Below are 22,886 nucleotides of genomic sequence, written 5' to 3' on the forward strand. Positions count from 1 at the left end.
AGCCCCATCCCTCAGTTTAGGCCTATATAGAAAATCAAGTGGCGGAATAATGTTTTTGATGTTTTTCGAATTAAAGAGTGGGCCTTTAACTATTGGGGGAACACGAAACTGGTGGTGCATGCTCTTGCCTCGGCAAACATGTAATTCCTCACTCACGCCACACGGGGGGGATTTTACACCACTGTTGAGCAGCACTGACAACAGAATGCAATATGATATTAGGCAGTGGATGGAGGCACAGATTTTCTACTGTATTGATGGTGTGTCGATACAAGCTAATGTATTTTTGCCCACAACATTTTTTGATGATTTTCTTAACAATTTAAGATCAAAATGCACTATATCACAACAGCAGTAGGCTGCATATTATTTTACTTGAATGAGAGAGGTTGCAGTAGATTGAACAGATGTTGCGAAATTTGGGGGCAAAAGAGATTGAAGGTCGATATGGTGACAAAGGGGAAGAATGAACATTAAAGAAAGAGGAGGGGAAAGGGGTGGGGAGCGCTGAATCGACAAGGGCAGATAAAGGAGAGAGTGGAACGCTCACAAAGGTACACATCTACGGAATCACCAGAGCCACTTCCGCCCACACGAAAGATGGCGGCTCCCTTGATGGAGAAATTGTCGGAATCTTTAGGTTCCCCAGAACCTGCGGTTCGACTGATTCTGTCCGTTTTAGTCGGTGAGTTCAATTTAGTCATCTCTGACAGCTTTCAGTATACGCTCTGACATAACCATGTGTCAATGTAATATTCAGTTACACCTTTTAAAACAGTATAACTACACACACACTCCGCTAAACCAGGTAACGTTAATGATGTATCTTGCTCAGCTGCAGTGACTAGCCAGACTAACGTTGGCTAGCTAGCGAGTAGACCCGCTGGCAAGCCGAAATATGACAGTAGCTAAATGCACTTAGCTAGCCTTGTTTTTGACAAGCTGACATGACAGACGGTCTGCAAGGTTGAGCGGGCACAAGACTTCGCAGAACACATTCTTCTCTGCCGACTGTCAGAAAAACATTATTTCATGTTTTAGCGAACGTTAGCTAGCTAGCGATTATAGCAGACGAGGTTACTACAAGCGGTTGTGACATATAGTACGGACGGGTTTACTTTACATGGTCGGTTTATCCCAGGTAACGTTCACGTTAGAGCTGGGTGTCTTGTCATCTCTGAACTTTGCTCTGACACATGAACATGTTTTTCTTCTGAAGTCACACTATGCTGGGATTGACTAACAAATAGTACAGTACACCAGTTACGTTCATTGTCTTAATTCAATTGCCGTTGCTTTTCAGCTTCTGCTACCCTGATATGATTTATTCTTGCTGTAGCCTATAATTGTAGATATCTTACCTTTGGGCCATGTTGACAATCTTGTAAATGTTTAGAATTTATATAAACTACAATACTGCCTTTAACAGTGATCATTGTGAAACATTGACGTTTCAGAGTGCAAGTCCTCCCCACCTCTATACTTTATGGAAGTACATTTAAATGTGATTACTTTTAATTCTGGTGCCCATGTCTACCCTTGTCAGTAACACACACACACACCAGTAAACTGTGAGTGGGGGTGTGTGCAGAGTGGTTAAATTGGGGGGGGGGGTTCTGTAATGTACTAACCTAAACTATATGCACCAAACGCACACATGACAACAAAACTACAGGCTCTTAATGAATAAACTGCTGTCATTGGCAGCTGTTAACCCAATTTCTTCACAACCAAATAGCATGTGATTTCTGTGTAATGCTCAGAAAATGACATTCCAGTGGTGTGACTTTTCATATTTAAACATGAAAAGTTACTCTGCTTTAGGCATAAACATGTTGAGCTGAATCTCTCACTTCATTTGAACTGTCCAGGAAACGAAAACATCAACGATTGGTTAGTGTTTCCAGAAACTTTATTTTATTTTTTTATTTTTTTTAGCAGTGGTGGCAAAGGTGACAGTGGGACCTTTTAACATATTTGTAGAATGACTGAGAAGGTCAGTTCTGGTGACTTTTTTTTATAAGGACATTCCACTACCATATAAATGGAATAAAATGATGCTGACACAATCTAAAATATAATTTGCCCCTCCAGCCCAAACATATTGGTCCACAGTATCATGATCTGGCAGGTGCGCTATTTAGCTAAAAGCGTTAGCCTATCACCTGGCTGTAGCCCAACTGATGCAGCATGGTGGCTAATAAATGGGCTGAAGAATGGGATTGCCCATCTACATTTACCCCATTGGGTTAAGAATTAGCTACATCGCAAACTCTAAACATGATCTTGTTGCTAGTTAGCATCATATTGATGACTTGAATGTCCCAAAAATACAATCTATACACTGTACACTATGTTACTGTAAATTCCAAATATAACTTTTGTTTAGTGGTATTACAGTAAACTTTACAGCAAAGTGTTGTTAAACCAGTTTATTTAGAATTGACAGTAACTGGCTGCCAGTAAGTTACTGTAAAAGTAACAGGATATTTTTTTTAGTGTAGGCCTACCTGTTACACCTGACCCATGTTACATTTGGCCCTTATCTCCTCTATGCCCTTATCTCCTCTTGTGAACAGCGAGCGCTAAACACACCTAAACCATTCTGCCCACTCCACTTTTACAGAAAATTTTACAGTTAACAAATGTGTAGGAGTTGAGAAATAATAAATACAGTAGTAATGGAAAGCTGGGACCCTCTTTTTTTCCTTCTTTTTTTTAGCAGTGGCCATTAACCCCTTTCAAATGTGTGGTTGTGAGGGTGCATTGTATGCGTACGCCCAGCCATGTTTTTTTTCTCTCTTTGTGGTACATACAATTTGAAAGTGTCTCGAGATAAATATAATTTTCTCGCGTAGAATGTGAGAAGCCAATTGAAAAGGTCAACTATTCTACTATGGGGGTTTTCTGGTGTTAGGCTGCTCATGTTGTTGGCTGAGGAAAAGTACATGTGGACTGCAGCATCTTCAAAGTGCGTCACGGCAGAAGTATTTTTTTTTTTACATGTTCCACATTTTTTGGGGGCATGGGCAACAATTTTATAGTAGTTGCGCAGGCTGTGCGAGCAGTTAGAAAAGTGGGTGCACAGAGAGTCTCGTATGCGTTGACTACATTGGGCGGGAGACACGGGGTACAAAACCATTTTTCTGATTTGATTTGCATTAGGTCTTGTTGTAGGTGGTATGATTTTTGCCTAAGGTACAGATCCTCAGCCCCGTCGGGCCCCAGACCAATTGCATCCCTGGGTGTGCACTGATGAACGTCTGTTTTTTTTATCTTGAGGTTGCAGCACTGAACTACAAGTTCTTCATTTTGCTGTCATCACTAAGGGCTCTTGTCTAGAATGATTCACTCGTGTTGATTTCACATGTTAACGGTCTCCTCCTTTCTGTCGTTCCTCCAGGGTACCCCTGTGCCCTGCTGTACCGCCACTTCTTCTTCCACCAGCCACCCACTGTCATTCACCTATACCACGCCATCTCCGGACTGTCTCTGGCGGCTTTCAACTTTGGTGAGACGCGAGGGGACGGAGGGAGGCAGAGAGAGGCAAATAGAAAAGGAGGGAGGCAGAGAGAAAGGAGGTGGGGAAGTGGTGTGGGGGAGGGAGAGAGGAAATGAAGGAGGAACTTGGTAGGTATTTCAGCTCATGCCGATACATTTGTAATACGTTAAAAGGATTGAGAAGTTTGCTATGACCAGGAGCCTATTTTTGAGCAGCTATATTAAATAAATAGTCATCAATGGCTTATAACAATTTTGAAACATCTCAACTTCAGGTGAAGGAGAGGTGAGAGAGCAGGTGGGTTGTTGACCCTGTAGAAAACAAGTGGCTGGGGAACGAGTGGTGGGGGTGGGGGAGAATGGGAAATGATTTCATTATGGTGGTGATGTTGTCAGGGGAACTGTTGCAGAGTTGGGATGGGGACCTGTTAACTCGGGAGGGAGGGGGTGGGTGGATAGTGGAGGAGATTGAAAGTGTTTGGGTAAAGTGGCTCATTTATGAAAGCCGTGTTTGCCTCGCCATTACTTTGGTGCGGTGGGAGTCGGGCTGCAAAATTCTGGAAACTTTCAATAAATTCCCTGGTTTTCCAGAAATCCAGAAATGCCCTCTTTGTTTCAAATGAAGTATTTTGATGTTTGCCGTTTTGATTATTGCTTCTGTGCCGTACATAGAAAACCCCCTAGTGTTTAACGCTGCAAGGGAACAGGGCCTAGAACAGGATGTCAAACTCGTTTCGACCCGTGGGCCTGATTCAGTCTTCACCGAGGTCCGGTGGGCTGCACACAAAATTGGTTGTGTTTCCTCACTGTCAAAATTACCAAAATACAGTCCTCTATCCATCGTTTTGGGATTTTCCGATGCTCCCTGACTTTCTAGCTTTCGTTTCACTGATACACAGAGACTATAAACCTAGGTCCTTTATAATTTCTACCCAGTTTCGATTTGGTTGAGCTCATAAAAGTATTTTGCTCAAAACACCCACGGGTGTATGTTTGACATTCCTGGACTAGCTCGAGGTCTATCGTTCAATTTGTACGCTATAGCTAGCCTAAGCAGTAACCACCAAGTCATGAGTAACTGTGAAGAAGTAAAGCGAGTTTGACAGACTGAGGGAGGGAGTCTAGAGAGGGATGGATGGTTTGAGGTTTACATGATAGTACGGGATTAATAACGCAACCTTGTTTTTCCCTTGTTCTCTGCTCCACTTGGATTTTACAGCAGGTCTGTTGCACTTTCTCTGTCTTTGTGGAATCTATGTTTTTTTTTATCCTCACTTGATAACCTGTGTTGACTTGCTCATCTTCAATTTGCAACAATACACTCTTTCTTCCTCTGTTTCTATCTTTCTGCGCTAATATCTATCCATCTGCCCCTTTCCCTTCCTCCCTCTGTCCCTCTATCATTCCATCTTTCTGTCTCTTTCAGGCACCCAGCTCTATCACTCTGCATTATGCGTCCTTGTCCAGTTCCTGATGATGAGGCTTATGGGAAGGACGATAACAACCGTCCTGGCCAGCTTTATGTTTCAAATGGTGAGATTTCTCCCTGAATCTTTCTCGCTCCTTTTTTATTTTTCTCCTTATCTCTCAGTCTCTTCCTGTGTTCTGTTGTGATGCGGGGGGGTCAGGTGATAGAGGAAGCTTCTCTCGCTCGTTGCCGCTCCCTTGCTACGGTGGTTGAAGAGCTGCACTGTCAGTGTGTGTGTAATTTCTGCTGTTCATGTTAGGATATCCTCTTCCTCTGTCATTTTTTTCTCTTTCACTGGAGTACTGAAGCGCCGTAGAACACTGCCACTGTATGACGTAATGCTCTCCCTCCTTTTTAAGTGCGATTGTAATCATTGTTTTGTGTGTTTGGATCAAGCCTGTCTTTTTTTCTTTATCCCCTTGTCTCTCTGTAGACATACCTGCTGTCAGGCTACTACTACACAGCTACAGAAGAATACGATATCAAGTGGACCATGCCCCAATGTGTCCTTGCACTCAAACTTATCGGTATGTTCACCTCATCACTAACACCCTCCCTCCGCCGCTCTGTACTCCCCCCCCCCCCCCCCCCCCCTCTTTGTTTCCCACTTATTTTGTGTAAAACCCGTTGCTGAGCGATTATTTGTCCTATTTCCTTTTATTTTCTTAGTGACGACTTGTTGTAGTAGTTGTTCATTAGCCTTGGAGATAACATGGATCCTATTTTACGTAGTACAGTATACTAAAAATCCATCATGGTTTTACATGGGGGCAGCTGACGAACATCTACAGTCAAAGTATTCATTCCAATGATCATGGCAATCCTAGGAGCTTTCATAACATGGTGACTGATGCCAATTTGCGTTCTCTTTGATTTCAGGTTTGTCATTTGATTACTATGACGGTGGCCAGGAACCAGTGAGTTGATTGATCTCTCTCTATTGCCGTTTGATTATTGGTCAATTCTGTGTGGATTTTTTTATTTTTTATCTCTCTGTTCTATTTGTTATTTTGCTCTATCAGTGTACTTGTCTGTTTGTGCTTCAACCTCTTCCAAGTCCTCCTCGTGTGTGTGCGAGACAGTTTGGATGTTTGAGCGAGAGACTTTGTCCACACACCAGTCAGAGATGAGTTGAGGTAGCGTGTGTTTGCATTGAGGAAGTTATCCATTTACAAACAGGCAAGTGTCTAGTGGTCATCATTCATTACGATGTTACTCTGTACAGTTGCTGCTCACCTTTTCTGTATGTAGTGGGGCTCCTAAATGGCACAACTTTTGACCACTTCCACAGCCGGAAGTAGAGCGCCATGTAGGGAATAGGGTGTGATTTGGGACACACCCGTAGTCTGGTTACTGTGCTCAAGGGTTTGCACTTGGAAAAGCAGCAGTTTTATGCCCCCTAGTTAAATGCCTGTTTAGTCATATTTTGTTAAATTGAGTTTGCGGTCAAACCGTGGGCCGCTTTCAACAAGAACCCTGTGTAACTGGATATGCAGCGAGCTCAGCCAGTGACTGTGTGCTGTTAAAAATGTCTCCTCTATTTCCTGTCTTTTTCTTTCCCCCTTTCACTTTCCTGCTACCCTTTTTCCCTCTTTGCTTTCCATTTCTCTGCTCTCTCTTTTACCCAACCTTTTACTCATACTCCAAACAATCACCCTTCTTTCTCCCTCTCACTGGCTCCAACTGCTATTCTCCACCTCCCTATCCTCCCTCTCTCCCCCCTACCAGTCCAAGTTGAATGAGGAGCAGAAGAGGTCAGCCCTGGCCAAAGTTCCCTCTCTGCTGGAGGTTATTGGCTTCTCCTACTTCTACGGAGGCTTTCTGGTGGGTCCCCAGTTCACACTGCGCAGCTACCAGAGGCTCGTCAAAGGGGAGCTCACCGACTGCCCCGGACAGCCACCTAACAGGTAGAGGAGGGGAGGCTGGAATGGATGGAGGGAGGGCTGACAGGGAGGTGGTGGGGGGGGGGGATGGAGGCAGAGAGAGGAAGGGGATGGATACATAGGTTTACTTAATCTTTTTCTTTCAGTGTTATACCTGCTATGAAGCGGTTCTCCCTTGGCCTCCTCTGCCTGGTGATCTACGCAATATTCAGTCCCCACTACCCAGATAGCTATTACCTAACAGATGAGTACGACGTAAGAAAGCCTTGCTTTTGCACCAGCATTCCTGACGCTTTTAACATCACTGATTGAAGCCAAAGCCACATTTCCATACGTTGTTCTGTTTGACAAATGTAACCGTCCAAAATCAAATGCGAACGTGTCTCTTCAGGCCCAGCCGTTCTGGTACCGCTGTGTCTTCATCCTCCTTTGGGCCAAAGTCATCCTGTACAAATACGTCAGCTGCTGGGTCATAGCGGTGAGTAGCAGCACTTGGTATGCAAAAAAAAATCATTTCCAGGCAGCACCCACTTAAAAATAACAACACCTTTTACAGACACACCTGTCTCCACATACCTGTCAATCACATGCAGATTAGTTCCACTGGGGCATACCTACGTCAGATCAGGTGAGAAGAAACTGGTCTGGGAGCCCAGTATATCAGCGGGGCCCTATATTTAGGTTTTTCAGGAGGAAGTTATTCAAGTGTGTGTAAAAGGAATGTCTGTGTTTTGTGACTCAGGAGGGCGTTTGTATACTCTCTGGGCTCGGCTATAATGGGCTGGGTCAGAATGGCGAGTACCAATGGGACGCCTGCGCAAATATGAAGGTGTGGACGTTTGAGACCACACCCCTTTTCACAGGCACCATCGCCTCCTTCAACATAAACACCAACGCCTGGGTGGCCAGGTTAGTGCCTGACTAAAACTCTATTTATGGCCAGGTTAGTGCTTTCTGGGATCCTTGGGGCAACCCTACCCTTACCTTAACCATTTAAAATTCCACCTTAATCGGGTAAGGACGTCCCAGGGATCTTGGATAGTGCCTGATTTTAAAACTATGTATGGCTAGGTTAGTATCTGACAAAGTGCTAAAGGTATCTTGGGAAATAGATTTAAGCTGTAAAATACAGGTTTAATTGAAAACATATATACTGGTATATCTAACAGTATTTGGTGGTTTGTAACACTCCTCCAGGCACGTGTTTAAGCGGTTGAAGTTCCTGGGCAATAAGCTCCTGTCTCAGGTGACCGCACTTGCGTTCCTGGCCATCTGGCATGGCACACACTCTGGATACCTCCTCTGCTTCTCCATGGAGTTTATCATCGTAAATGTGGAGAGACAGGTACGAGTAAATAATGGAATTTAATAGAATTTTCATAAAGCACTACTTGAATACTGAACTTCCTGCTTTTACTTCCTGCTTTACTCCTATGGGTACACTCAATATGGCTGCTTGTCCACCTATCACAGCACAGTGGCTTGATTGGGAATGGCTGCTCTAGTAATTATATTTATATGGAAACAAGCACCAGAGAGAGAATCCTGAGGAGACAGGAAAATGCTTTCAAAGTTGTACACGGCAATGTCTTGACCACGGTGGGAATGTACCGTATGTATTTTTTTATTTAAGGGCGACCTGACCCTCAGTAGTCAAAACGTAGTTGCGTCAAACATTGGGAGCATATAAACAGTGTGCATGGCTTTTCATCTTTCTCTTTGTGATGTTTTCCATACTCTGGATCTGTGCATTTTCAACCTCGTCAAGAGGAGACAACCTGTCAGTGCTAATCTATCCTCAAGCGGGTCAACAACTAAGGGTTCAAGATCTCCATTTAAGCTATTGGAGGATTCTTAAACTCTCTGCCTTGTATGCCTTACTGTGTCCGTGTCCATAACTATACCTTTTATACTGTATGCGTATCCCTGTTTGTCTCAGGCCCAAGCGCTGGTGAGGGACAGTCCCCTGCTGACCCGCCTGGCCAACAGTTCCCTCTACCCCCTCATCTACCTGGTCCAGCAGTTCATCCACTGGCTCTTCATGGGCTATCCTCTGGTTCCCTTCTGCCTCTTCACCTACGACAAATGGCTCAGGGTAATAAGCAGCTTAGAACGCGTAATAAGCCTACGGAATGTTGTCATAAGCATATCGCAACACATTTTTTTGAATTTACTTGAAGTGGCTAAAGGTAGCTGGCAGTTTGTAATACCACAAACATGTTAGAACTGAGATCATAGATTTTGTGAGTGCAGTTGCCTGGCATATGTTTAAGCTTTTGACTTGGGTTGAGGAAACGGCTGTCTGGATGAGGATTTAATGTGTTCGGTTTGTCATCTTTCTGTTTTGCAGGTGTATTCGTCCATTTATTTCTGCGGCCACATATTCTTCTTCACGTTGTATCTAGGCATCCCATATCTCCGCAAGGTGCTGGTACCTAGAAAAGAACGGAGCGAGAAAAAGGAGGACTAGGAACTACGTTGGGTAAATGCAAGCTTCTGTATAGTTTTCCCAGACTTTTCTGTGTTTACAGTAAGGCTGTGGCGATTATTGACTTTTGGATAATGATTTAAAGGGATAGTTCACCCACCTTAAAAAAAAATGTATATTGTCTTCCTTACCCTGTAAGCTGTCTATGGACAAGGTATGACAGAAATCCATGCTTTGGTTTTGTTTACCTGGCTGCTGTTTCAAATGCTAAAATTTTAGCATTTGTAGCACAAATGCAAGTCAACAGTAGCTGTATTAGCATTTTTTTTGCACTAAATGTCCAAATCAACGTATCAAAAACTGTAAGTTACTTATAGATGAAAAGCATTTGAAACAGTGGCTAGGTAAACAAAACTTAAGCATTGATTGCTGTCATACCTTATCCATAGACTGCTTAAAGGATAAGGAAACCAATATGACATTTTGTAATTTGGGTGAACTAGCCGTAAAAAAAGTCTCAGTTTTGCTGAGAGACAAAAACCGAGCTTGTAATGTATCATAATGCGTGTTTGAAAATGATCTACGACATACCTAATGTATACAACACAGCTTTGGTGGCACCTACGTCTCAGAAATGTATGATTTTTGACCACTTGGAACTTTAGGAAATGAAGCTTCCCCTCCCAACAGTGCTGTACTGCCCGTAAAATGATTGCTGCCCTCGTTGAGACATTACCAACTTTACCCTCTTCATGTAAAAATGACAAAATGCTATTGGGTAAACTATATCTACTTGAAAATGAAGTCGAAAGTCCTAAAAGCAATGTATTAAAACAATTATTATTCATAATTGGCGGTTATACGATTATTGTCCTAGTTTAGACTTAATACCCTGTAAACACATTCCCTATGTTTCAATAATTCATTAGTCTCCATATTGGTAAAAGGTAGTTTCCAGATAATGAATTAAACTTAAAGGCACATTTTTTCCCAAAAATGACTTGACATGTTTTCATACCTCCATAAATGGTATGAATTCATAATATGCAGATCTAAAATGAATGGTGAAAGATTCCGATCCAAAACAAATGTGGCCAACTTTTCCCACATTTGTTTGATTTAGGCTTACAAGTTTCTCCTAATGCATATAGAGGGATCTTCACAACATCTTTATGAATAGACAGAAACGGAGGTAGAAATGTAATTGTAGCTTATGTTACTTGTGGATATATAATGGCATAATACACTGCTCAAAAAAATAAAGGGAACACTAAAATAACACATCCTAGATCTGAATGAATTAAATATTCTTATTGTTTTTTTTCTTTGCATAGTTGAATGTGCTGACAACAGTCACACAATTATCAATGGAAATCAAATGTATCAACCCATGGAGGTCTGGATTTGGAGTCACACTCAAAATTAAAGTGGAAAACCACACTACAGGCTGATCCAACTTTGATGTAATGTCCTTAAAACAAGTCAAAATGAGGCTCAGTAGTGTGTGTGGCCTCCACGTGCCTGTATGACCTACCTACAACGCCTGGGCATGCTCCTGATGAGGTGGCGGATGGTCTCCTGAGGCATCTCCTCCCAGACCTGGACTAAAGCATCCGCCAACTCCTGGACAGTCTGTGGTGTGGCGTTGGTGGATGGAGCGAGACGTGATGTCCCAGATGTGCTCAATTGGATTCAGGTCTGGGGAACGGGCGGGGCAGTTCATAGCATCAAATCCTTCCTCTTGCAGGAACTGCTGACACACTCCAGCCACATGAGGTCTAGCATTGTCTTGCATTAGGAGGAACCCAGGGCCAACCGCACCAGCATATGGTCTCACAAGGGGTCTGAGGATCTCATCTCGGTACCTAATGGCAGTCAGGCTACCTCTAGCGAGCACATGGAGGGCTGTGCGGCCCCACAAAGAAATGCCACCCCACACCATGACTGACCCACCGCCAAACCGGTCATGCTGGAGGATGTTGCAGGCAGCAGAGCGTTCTCCATGGCGTCTCCAGACTGTCACATCTGTCACGTGCTCAGTGTGAACCTGCTTTCATCTGTGAAGAGCACAAGGCGCCAGTGGCGAATTTGCCAATCTTGGTGTTCTCTGGCAAATGCCAAACATCCTGCACGGTGTTGGGCTGTAAGCACAACCCCCACCTGTGGATGTCGGGCCCTCATACCACCTTAATGGAGTCTGTTTCTGACCGTTTGAGCAGACACATGCACATTTGTGGCCTGCTGGAGGTCATTTTGCAGGGCTCTGGCAGTGCTCCTCCTTGCACAAAGGCGGAGGTAGCGGTCCTGCTGCTGGGTTGTTGGCCTCCTACGGCCTCGTCCACGTCTCCTGATGTACTGGCCTGTCTCCTGGTAGCGCCTCCATGCTCTGGACACTACGCTGACAGACACAGCAAACCTTCTCGCCACAGCTTGCATTGATGTGCCATCCTGGATGAACTGCACTACCTGAGCCACTTGTGTGGGTTGTAGACTCCGTCTCATGCTACCACTAGAGTGAGAGCACCGCCAGCATTCAAAAGTGACCAAAACATCAGCCAGGAAGCATAGGAACTGAGAAGTGGTCTGTGGTCACCACCTGCAGAACCACTCCTTTATTGGGGGTGTCTTGCTAATTGCCTATAATTTCCACCTGTTGTCTATTCCATTTGCACAACAGCATGTGAAAGTTATTGTCAATCAGTGTTGGTTCCTAAGTGGACAGTTTGATTTCACAGAAGTGTGATTGACTTGGAGTTACATTGTGTTGTTTAAGTGTTCCCTTTACTTTTTTGAGCAGTTAATTTATGATGATGGATTGGATTTATATAGTGCTTTTCCATCACATGCTCAAAGCACTTTTTGTATGGGGGAAAAGTCACCAACTAATCACTCTCTTTTCTCTCTCAGGTCTCTGGCTGAATCTCCACCCAGGATGTGACTGAAGGGAACTGTGACTTTTAACTAGGAGCGGATCAGAAAATATTTTAAAGCCTTTAATATTATTTGTGTACACATTTTTCTTTCTATTTATTTTAGTGTTTTGGACAGGACGCACGTTTTTTTGAGACCAGGGAGTTAAAGGTACAGGAAATAACCATTATGAGCCAATCATAATTGTTTTCTTGATTTTAGAAAACTTGAGAGACTGAAGTCTTGTATACACAGAATATTGCACTCGCCACTCACGGGCTCTGGATCCGTAGGTGGCTCTGTTTTATGATCTCTCTTCCTGTTTCAACCCTCCCCTCAAGTCCATATACATGGTGTATACGAAACATCCTAATATTGAGTTGCACCCCTCCCCGGCCTCAATTCGTCGGGCATGGACTCTACAAGGTGTCGAAAGCATTCCACAGGGATGCTGGCCCATGTTGACTCCAATGCTTCCCACGGTTGTGTCAAGTTGACTGGATGTCCTTTTGGGTGGTGGACCATTCTTGATACACGTAGAAAACTGTTGAGCGTGAAAAACCCAGCAACGTTGCAGTTCTTGACAAAAGCCGGTGCGCCTGGCACATACTACCATACCCCGTTCAAAGGCACTTAAATCTTTCGTCTGAATTGGCACACACACAATCCATGGCTTAGAAATCCTTCTTTGTCCTGTCTCCTCCCCTTCATCTACACTGATCGAAGTGAATTTAACAAGTGACATAAATAAGGGATCTTAACTTTCACTTGATTCACCTTGTCAGTCTGTCATGGAAAGAGCGGGTGTTCCTAATGTTTTCTCTACTCCGTGTATATAGAGCCTGCACAGACATGGCTATGGTTCAGGCACAACAGAAATGTTTATGGCACTTTCAGATTTAATGTAAAGATTAATTTTGTTGAGAGAACAAAAAACCAAGGATTGCTGCTCTGACGAGAATTATATATTTTGGGGAGGAGTGTTTTCATTGGCCAACACTCACACACAAGAAGCACTGTACACACTAACACGTGACTCGAAAATGGCCTTGTATTATCAACTAATGTTTTTACATTTATTCTGGTTTCAATTCAGATTTTGTTTCTGTTATTTCGTGACGAGACTGGATTTTATAGCTATTTTAGGAGGGTTTTACGATCAACCATTTTGTAGCTTTGGATAAGATTCCGTGAAGGGATTTCAATGCTCTCCTCTTCCCCATCTCCCTCTCCTCATTACCTTTTCCTCCTCTGTCTGCCATCCTCTCACTCCATTGCCACCCCACACCCTTCTGGCTGTCTCTGAACAAACTGGAACACAAACTCACAACTAAAACAACAGGTAACCAAAACCACCACTTTTACATTGAGTGACATCACCATACCAATGTCAGCAGCATCACAAGTGGTCTCCAGCGAGATCGAGCACCTTCCTCGATCTTTCTTAGGACTTGGTACAACTTCGCCCTAACCACTGACGCAAGGTCAGATCTAGAATGTTTGACCTGTCAGATACTCTGTTCCTACATCTACCGCTATCCTTTCCAATGCAGAGACACATTGGGAGAGCAGTGACTCACTGTAGCAACAACCCAGATTCTAATAATATTTTTACTTGTGGTAATAATTAATTGATGTGAATTAATTGTTATTCCAGAGACTACTTTTTTGCCTTATTGCTACCAAATGTACAAAGGAAAAGAGAAATGGGGGGGGGAAAAAGAATTTTAAATACATTTTTTGTAATGTTCATTAAAATGCTGGATTTTAAAAACCAAAGAAGTGTTTGTCAGTGGTGTGAAGTACTTAAGTTGGTTTTTGGGGGGTATCTACTTTGCTTTACTATTTATGTTTGACAACTTTTACTTCACTACACTCCTAAAGAAAATCATGTATTTTTTTACTCCATACATTTTCCCTGACACCCAAAAGTACTTGTTACATGTTGAGTGCTTAAGACTGGAAAATGGTCAAATTTTCACACTTATCAAGAGAACACATGGTCATCCCTATTGCCTCTGATCTGGCTGACTCACTAAACACATGCATTGTTTGTGATTTATGTGTTAGTGTGTATCCCTGGCTATCTGTACATTTTAAAAACAAGAAATTAGTGGTGTCTGGTTTGCTTAATATTAGGGAATTTTAAATTATTTATACATGTATATTTGAGCAATTCCATTTACTTTTGATACTTAAGTATATTTAGAACCAAATACTTTTCAAGTATTTTACTGGGTGACTTGAGTCACTTTCTATTAAGGTGTCTATACTTTTACTCAAGTATGACAATTGAGTACTTTTCCTCCACTGGTGTGTGTACACGCTGTCTGGCAAAAGGGGTGATATGACGTCATTTTGCAGTCAGGGCGGGGAAAGGTAGTGGCTGTTAATAAGAGTGCCCCCAGCTGTCAGTCACTACATGTAGACAACAAAAATATATTCTGTTGCGCTGAAATGAGTAAAATCATGCGTTGGCCCCAACATCCTCATGGTGGATTCAATAAACAGAGAGAACAGTGCAATTTTTCCAGGGAGCTAGAATTGGAGCTGGAGCTGAGAGGAGAGAGGACGCAGTGTGGGCGGGTTAAGAAACACGGAGAGGGAGGGGACGTCAGCGTTCTATTCCCATCGTTTTTCCCCCTTCATACAACGTCTGCCGAAAACAAGGACATCGGTATTGAGATACTATCCGTTCGTATCACTGTCTTGCATAAAACCGAGGCGTACACATTTGAGCATCTTTAAGAGATCTGTGTATGAAATCCCGTTACCTGCGCTTTAGATTCTTTGCGTCGGAGGATAGCTGAGCTGCAGAAGCACGGATGCTACGAGGGTTAGCGTTGGGTACCAAAACACCTCGCACTCACCACGGTAATGTGAAATTGACAGCGGCTTTCTTATGTTTTTGATTGTAACCAGTGTCAATGTCTTTGACAATATTTTTTAAGGGTCCAAAATATAGATCTGCTGGCGTATGGTGCCAATTGATGCACCTATCAATCAATATGGGGTATAGAATCGATTAGTTATTGTCGCATAAACGCATGTCTGCATCACCTCTGTGTAGCCTTGAACAACCTGTGTTAACTAATTTTGAGCAGAATATATATTGTACGCCCCTCTACACAGTCTCGTTTAAGTTTTTAGTTTTGATTTAGTATTTGGGCCTAGGCCTAGATGGGCTTCGATTTTACGCATGGCAGTGAATGGTAGAATGTGGGTATCGTGATGCCAATAACGGCTCAATAGCCCATGGAATCATTTTGGAAACCGTGTCAGCCTACTGGCACGGACACCAAAGCCTAAACACACCCACACAGGCAACGAGTAGGTGCGTGCATAGGCAGCACATTGGCCTGTATAGGCTATAACATCACTGTATCATTTACCTTCTCATAATGATCAACCGCATAACTAGACACTACTGGGCTATACGTTACAGCTTTTTATTATGCACGCCAGTTTGTTTTGATTCAGTCTAATGCTCCATTTTATTGTACCATTTTAATGTGCCAATTCACTACCAGGACCTGGGTCCATGTGCTGTCTTTTTACTGGGCTTTTGTTATTATGCGTTATTCGTCTGTATTCTGTATGAGGTGAAAGTATAGCGCCGGAAGATTCCGTTGAATGTATGCTGAATGTATTAGGATTTTTACTGATGTGTATTTGTCTGTCCTGGCATGTCTAGTCTATATTCTCTACACCTCAGTCTATCTTCCAGTGCTGGTCGGTTTAATGTGTCAAACTCATTCTGCGGCGGGCCGAGTGTCTCCTCCCCAGTACTTCATTGATGAATTAAGGTCACTGATTAGTTAGGAACTCACCACACCTGGTTGTATAGGTCTTAATTGAAAGGAGAAACCAAGAATCAGCCCACTCGGCCCTCCGTGGAAGGAGTTTGACGCCCCTGCATGTACTGTATTCCTCTTCCCTCCTCCCTTCTACCTTTCCTTTCCTCCCTCAGATGGACAGAATGAGTTGTCTCTCCTTCCTCCTCCTTTGCTTGACTTCGGTTGCCAGTGGCAACAAAGGTCAGTTTCCTTTCCTTTTGACTGTTAATTGTGAGAACCGCTGAAATAATGTTTTTCTCTATTGCCATGAAAGCCCAGATATCTGTAGTCATGCTCATGGCCAGGGCCCTTTGGTTGCTGCCCCCTAAACTAGAGGGAATTCAATCATATATCCACTCACTGTGCTCAACGTCATAATATATCACATTATATGTCTGTAATGTGTGATTACATACACATCACCATTTTAGAGTGTTGTCCTGCATGTAGTATGTATGTATGTATGTATGTATGTATGTATTTTGCTCAATGTGGTGATGTTGCCGTATGTGATTCTGTGTGTAATTGACAGCATGACATTCCAAGGAGGATCAATCTTCTTCTCTGAGCTAGATCACCGTGGATAGCCATGACTCTTGATTTGCCAACATTGCTCCAGTGATTATCACGCTGGAGACTTTGAATTAGACTGAAATGGACAGAGTGGGGGCCGAAGGACGTCAGCGAGGGCGAGGGAGGGGGGAGAGAAGGGGAGTGACGCTGAAAGACAGGGAGACCGAAGTGGGAAGGAGAGAAGGGGAGCAGCAGTGATGGGGGAGCAAAAGGAGTCGGTCCAAGGAAAGAGAAACGGAGACGCAGCGTCTGTGACAGACAAGCAGTCAGATAGTTAGGAAGGGCGGGTGGGGAGAGGAAGAGAGAGAGAGGTGGTGCGTTAAATCAAGTGCCAGTGAGAGAGATAAGAGCGTGTGAGGGAAGGGCAGAGAACGATGGGATGTTGTGTGGAGAGAGAGAGAGAAAGTGAGAGAGATGGAAAGAGATGTCTCTCAATCTGTAATCCCGGGTGTAATCTGCAGCCCTGATGTTCAGATTAATACTGTATTGCAGAGAGATGGAGAGAGGGAGGGAATGGGAAAGAGAGACAGGCGGGGAGAGAGGGTTAGAGATAAATGACAATAAGAGGGACAGAGCAGAATCTTGAGGACAGGCAGTGTTCGTATCAGATTAACCATTGAGGATGGCGAACACTAGCCTGGGCATGACTCACCAGCCTGGTCACACAACCAAAAGGGTGTACTACAAAGCAAGATCAAGGCAGCTAACTTGCCTGAATACTCTTAAAAAACATTTTTAGTTTTTATAAAGATAAGCTTGTTATGGACATGGTCTAATTGACTCAACAACCAAACATGCATCCCACTGGGGAAAAACTAGATGAATCAGTTTTGTTTCCACGTCATTTCAACAACAAAAATCAATGTGATGACGTTAAATTAATGTGGAAAACTGGATTAGGAGGGAATTAACGTTAGGGAATTAAGTATTTTTTTTTCACCCAACTTTTAACCTAAATCCATGGTGAAATGTTTGGTTTATTTCACGTTGAATTCACGTTAGTTGACAACTCGACCAAATGTACATCAAAACTAGATGTTGAGCTGATGTCTGTGCCCAGTGGGATATCTACAGTGCATTAGGAAAGTAATCAGACCCCTTAACTTTTTCTACATTTCATTACGTTACAGCCTTGTTTAAAATTGATTTAATTTTTTTTTATTCACATCAATCTACTCACGATGCCTCATAATGACAAAGCGAAAACAGGTTTTTAGACATTTTCGCAAATTTGTTAAAAATAAAAAACAGATACCTTATTTACGTAAGTATTCAGACCCTTTGCTATGAGACTCGAAATTGAGCTCGGGTGCATCCTGTTTCCATTGATCACCCTTGAGATGTTTCTACAACTTGACTGGAGTCCACCAGTGGAAAATTCAATTGATTGGACATGATGTGGAAAGGCACACACCTGTCTATATAAGGTCACACAGTTGCCAGTGCATGTCAGAGCAAAAACCAAGCCATGAAGTCAAAGGAATTGTCCGTAGAGCTCCGGGACAGGATTTTGTCGAGGCACAGATCTGCGGAAGGGTACCAAAACATTTCTGCAGCATTGAAGTTCCCCAAGAATACAGTTGCCTCCATCATGCTTAAATGGAAGAAGTTTGGAATCACCAAGACTCTTCCTAAAGCTGTCCGCCCGGCCAAATTGAGCAATCGGGGGAGAAGGGCCTTGGTCAGGGAGGTGACCAAGAACCCGATTGTCCGCTCTGACAGGGCTCCAGAGTTCCTCTGCGGAGACGGGAGAACATTCCAGAAGGTCAACCATTTATGCAGCACTCCACCAATCAGGCCTTTCTGGTAGAGTGGCCAGACGGAAGCCACTCCATCTGGCATTCATGCACACAACAGCCAGCTTGGCACCTAAAGGACTCTCAGACCATGAGAAATAAGATTCTCTGATCTGATGAAACCAAGATTGAACTCTTTGGCCTGAATGCCAAGCGTCACGTCTGGAGTTAACCTGGCACCCCCCCTACGGTGAAGCATGGTGGTGGCAGCATCATGTTGTGGGGATGTTTTTCAGCGGCAGGGAGACTAGTCAGGACCGAGGGAAAGATGAACGGAGCAAAGTACAGAGAGATCATTGATGAAAACCTGCTCCAGAGCGCTCAGGACCTCAGACTGGGAGCGAAGGTTCACCTTCCAACAGGACAACGACCCTAACAGGACAACGACCCTAAGCATACATCCAAGACAACGCAGGAGTGGCTTCGGGACAAGTCTATGAATGTTCTTGAGTGGCCCAGCCAGAGCCCAAACTTGAACCCAAACGAACATCTCTGTAGAGACCTGAAAATAGCTGTGCAGCGACGCTACCCTTCCAACCTGACAGAGCTTGAGAGGATCTGTAGAGAAGAATGGGAGAAACTCCCCAAATACATGTGTGCCAAGCTTGTAGCGTCATAACCAAGAAGACTCAAGGCTGTAATCACTGCCAACAAAGTTGCTTCAACAAAGTACTGAGTAAAAGGCTGAGTAATACTGAGTAATACTTTAAAAACTTTCATACGTTTGCAAAAAAATTTAAACCTGTTTTTGCTTTGTGATAACGGGGTATTGTGTGTAGATTGATCGAGGGGGGGAATGATTTAATCCATTTTAGAATAAGGCTGTAACGTAACAATGTGGAAAAAGTGAATGGGTCTGAATACTTTCCCGAATGCGGTGTATGCTTAGCTCTCTTAATGAACCAGAAAATCAACTGTTGTTTCTGGTTCTTTGTCAAAGTTAGCTGGCTAACTCATTGCTCCTGATTTGCAGTACACCCATCTGGCTAGGAGAGAACGCCACTCGTCTTTGAGATGACTAGTACTGGAGGACAATTACTTTCCACTCTGTAGTACTCTCATCTCACATTGATTCAGGCCAGATTGGCATTTTTAATTGTTATAATTAGCCAGAGTGTTTTGGTTGTTGAGACAGCGGAGCGGTTGCTACACAACATGTCCTGTGGCTCTGTCATCGTTGTCTGAGTCTAACGTCATCATCTCAGGGTCTAGTGAGGGAGGCATGTCTAAAATAAAAGCCCTCAGGCTTTTGTTTTGGTCTTTGATTGTTTGAGTGTAAAATCGTCACCGTTCCAGCTCGTTAGCTCTGCCTTTGATTGATATGGGTGAACATTCTGGAGAAAAATGAATAATTAATTGGCAATTAGAGGGTGGCTTCACAGCAAACTTTCCCTGTTTAGTTTGGACGTCCACGTTTGCCAGTGAGTGAAGTGGGCAGGCAGCCTGTGGGCCGGCTGCTTGGGCTGTTCTGATTGATATGTACAATATGCCTCTCCCTGTGTGATAAGGTGAAATCGGCCTAGGTGTAATTATGTTGCCAACTGACGCAAGGTGTGGATTGACATTTGTGTGTTAGGGGGTGGGGGTTGAGTGTGTGTGCATTTCTGTGTGTCTGTGTGTGTCTTCATATGTCTGTATGTGTATCTGTGGTCACACACACACACACACACACACACACACACACACACACACACACACACACACACACACACACACACACACACAGGTCATGTAATGGGGTGTTACAAATAGCCATGTTTTTTTCCCCTTCTAATTGCTCCATTTAACCCAAGCCTCCTTTTGTCTCCTGTGTTGCTGTTCAGCCAATAAGCACAAGCCATGGATCGAGACGGAGTACCAGGGTATCGTCATGGAGAACGACAACACCGTTCTTCTCAACCCACCACTGTTCGCCCTGGATAAAGACGCTCCACTGCACTACGCAGGTACAGTACAGGCATGGTTAGAATGATGGGGGGCCACTTGGCAGTCCTCCGATAGCAAATCAGGACTCTCCCACATAATAAGCATTATAAAATATTAGCATTGAAAGTATGGTAGCAATGTATTTTACGGTCGAAATATTATCGGGTGTTTACTAATTAAACCGAGTATAAACATAAAACATATTGCCATTTGGAACATATTTGCTATTGATTACAATGGCCACGGGTAGCATATTGAAAACCGAGTCTCACAATACCCCTACAGTGACTAAGCATTTTGTAGAGGGGAAATTGTTAGAAATTGAACATGTTATGCCACCCTAAAATCAGAGTGGATGGCGTAAAATGGTAATTACACAATAATAACCTATGAAGCACCATCATTTGTGCCAGAAAGTTCACATTGTTACCACACAATTTGGTCAATACCAGTGGAACAAGTACCATAAAATAAAACGCTACCGAAAAGATTTAGCTGGGCACTCCCATAAGCATTACAAATATTAGCATGGAAAATAATCATATCTGTCCTGTCCTTTATTTTTAGGGCCGCCCCAATAGTTGGTGTATAATTCTATTCCTGGGTACTACACTGGTCCTCCACAGCCAAGTGAAATTCAATTATTTGTATTCATTGGGAACATTATATGCCCTGTGCTCACAGAAATCATTATGGTACACATTTCCCAACTGGGACAATGAAATTATTGATTGGATCATTTAACATCACATGGGGTTCATTGAAATAGATCACTGAATTTCATGGTGTTTATTTTAGCCATTGAAGACTCTATTTGAGTAAATCCGTCAATGTAAATCATCAAAATGTCACTAGAAGTTAAATTGGTACTAAAATGAGTTGCTCTCTCTTTCTCTCGCTGTCTCTCTCTCTCTCTCTCTTTTTCTTTTTCTCTCTCTCTCTTTCTCTCTCTCTCTCTCTCTCCTCCAGGTGAGATCTGTGGCTTCCGGGTGCACAATGGGCCCTCGGGATCCAGTTCGGTCCAGTTTGAGGCAGTGGTTCTGGACCGCTCGACAGGGGAGGGCCTGGTCCGCTCTAAAGAGCCATTGGACTGTGAGAGCCAGCGGGAGCACAGCTTCACCATCCAGGCCTATGACTGTGGAGAGGGCCCCGATGGAGCCAACAGCAAGAAGTCCCACAAGTGAGATACACTACATTACCCTAAAGGTCAAATAGGTTTAATGGATTGGGTTGTTGTCAGAGGTTATACTGGTTATTGTATTTTGGAGAATGATTAACCCTTGGGTATTTGTCACTGCTATGCTTGATCCATACATTACTATATTACCATGCAGTTATGTATGCATTGACCTCTCTTCCTTCATCTTTGTCACGCTCTTTACTTTTCTCCTATTTTTCTTTCTCTCTCTCTTTCTTTCAGGGCCACGGTGCATGTACGTGTGAACGACGTAAACGAGTTCTCCCCAGTGTTCGTGGAGCGTCGCTACGAGGCCTCCGTCCCTGAAGGCCGTCTGTTCGACCGCATCGTGCGCGTTGAGGCCCTCGACGCAGACTGCTCCCCGCAGTACAGCCAGATCTGCTTCTACGACATCATCACCCCCAACGTTCCCTTTGTCATCGATAACGATGGTGAGAACTACAGCTGCCACAACAGAGCTGGGCTTTACAGCAGTTTTCCACAAATAAACGAGGATCTGGCTAGTCTTTACCAGAGCCGTTTAGAATATTTTTATCTAAATATATGGCTCTGGTCTTTTACATTTTATTTATTTGATTCTTATACTATAAAATTGAATGTAATGTGTGAGTTGACATCTTGTCACCGATGAAAAAAACAGTTAGCATGTTGATGACTACCAATCTGTAAAAATACGAGTTCATTTCCCTGTTCTATTTTGATTGTCTCCAGCTGGTCTTGTTGCTATGTACGTTGCTAGAGAATGACCGGTCCCTTAAGTAGTCACTCACTCCTCCACCGGCCTGAGCCATTTCCAAGTATCTTGCTCACCCATTTTGCCGTGTTTATGCTATAGCATTCCTTGTGCACCACAATGAGTAGATTTGCAGCGTGTTTTTGCTGTAAGAAACACAGTTTGACTCCCGCCTTCACGGGTAGTTTTCAGAAAAACATACGTGTGGTTAGGTAGTAGTTGTGTAAGCGAAGCTTATGCATCAACATTGCTAGGGCAGGTTTATTTGAACAGAGCCCAGAGGACAATAAGTTCAGGGGGTTAGGCCTTAGTCTAGTGTTTCCGTTGATCTTGTAGGCATGCTTCCTCTGAGGAGAAGGCTTTGATTTCAGTCTGCAAGACTGCCATTGACGGGCCACTGGTGGGAGATTGATAGCGGGCATTTTGTAACATGACAACAGAATAGGGTTGAGGCAGATTTTCTCAGGAGTCAGGTTTTTACCATGACTTTGCACAATTGGCAGTGACTGGGGAGGAGGTTGCAGGGGATGAGAAGTTCCTTTAATATATGGGTCAGGCTGCTGGGCCCAGATGAAGCACAGAGACTTTTTGTTTCAGCCCGGGCGGTTTAAATGCCCTAGTTATTGTCATTGTC

The 22,886-nt window shown here is 43.6% G+C and overlaps 2 protein-coding genes across 4 annotated transcripts in view; both read left to right on the top strand.

Moving 5' to 3' along the window:
• The first annotated feature begins 533 nt into the window (after positions 1-533).
• On the top strand, positions 534-13,974 carry LOC129837232 (lysophospholipid acyltransferase 5-like). Of its 2 annotated transcripts, none has more exons than XM_055903231.1 (13): positions 534-685; positions 3,404-3,511; positions 4,925-5,034; positions 5,403-5,496; positions 5,849-5,886; positions 6,698-6,876; positions 6,999-7,107; positions 7,244-7,330; positions 7,595-7,761; positions 8,050-8,197; positions 8,792-8,947; positions 9,203-9,334; positions 12,188-13,974. In XM_055903231.1, the coding sequence occupies exons 1-12, from the start codon at positions 601-603 to the stop codon at positions 9,320-9,322; spliced, it is 1,401 nt and encodes a 466-aa protein (XP_055759206.1). In that variant the 5' UTR covers positions 534-600; the 3' UTR covers positions 9,323-9,334; positions 12,188-13,974. The 2 variants fall into 2 exon arrangements, with proteins under 2 accessions (XP_055759206.1, XP_055759207.1); XM_055903232.1 differs by having other exon boundaries at positions 535-685; positions 4,928-5,034.
• A 666-nt stretch (positions 13,975-14,640) lies between these two features.
• LOC129837074 (calsyntenin-3-like) overlaps positions 14,641-22,886 on the top strand; it is a 36,508-nt gene continuing 28,262 nt past the window's right edge. For both annotated transcript variants that reach the window (XM_055902977.1, XM_055902979.1), the window contains exons 1-5: positions 14,641-15,064; positions 16,161-16,227; positions 20,219-20,341; positions 21,291-21,501; positions 21,742-21,950. In XM_055902977.1, coding sequence (XP_055758952.1) covers positions 16,161-16,227; positions 20,219-20,341; positions 21,291-21,501; positions 21,742-21,950 — 610 coding nt within the window. In that variant the 5' untranslated portion in view covers positions 14,641-15,064. The remainder of the gene's footprint in view (positions 15,065-16,160; positions 16,228-20,218; positions 20,342-21,290; positions 21,502-21,741; positions 21,951-22,886) is intronic.

Source organism: Salvelinus fontinalis, chromosome 38 (assembly GCF_029448725.1).
Source record: "Salvelinus fontinalis isolate EN_2023a chromosome 38, ASM2944872v1, whole genome shotgun sequence".
In the NCBI taxonomy this organism is placed as follows: Eukaryota; Metazoa; Chordata; class Actinopteri; order Salmoniformes; family Salmonidae; genus Salvelinus; species Salvelinus fontinalis.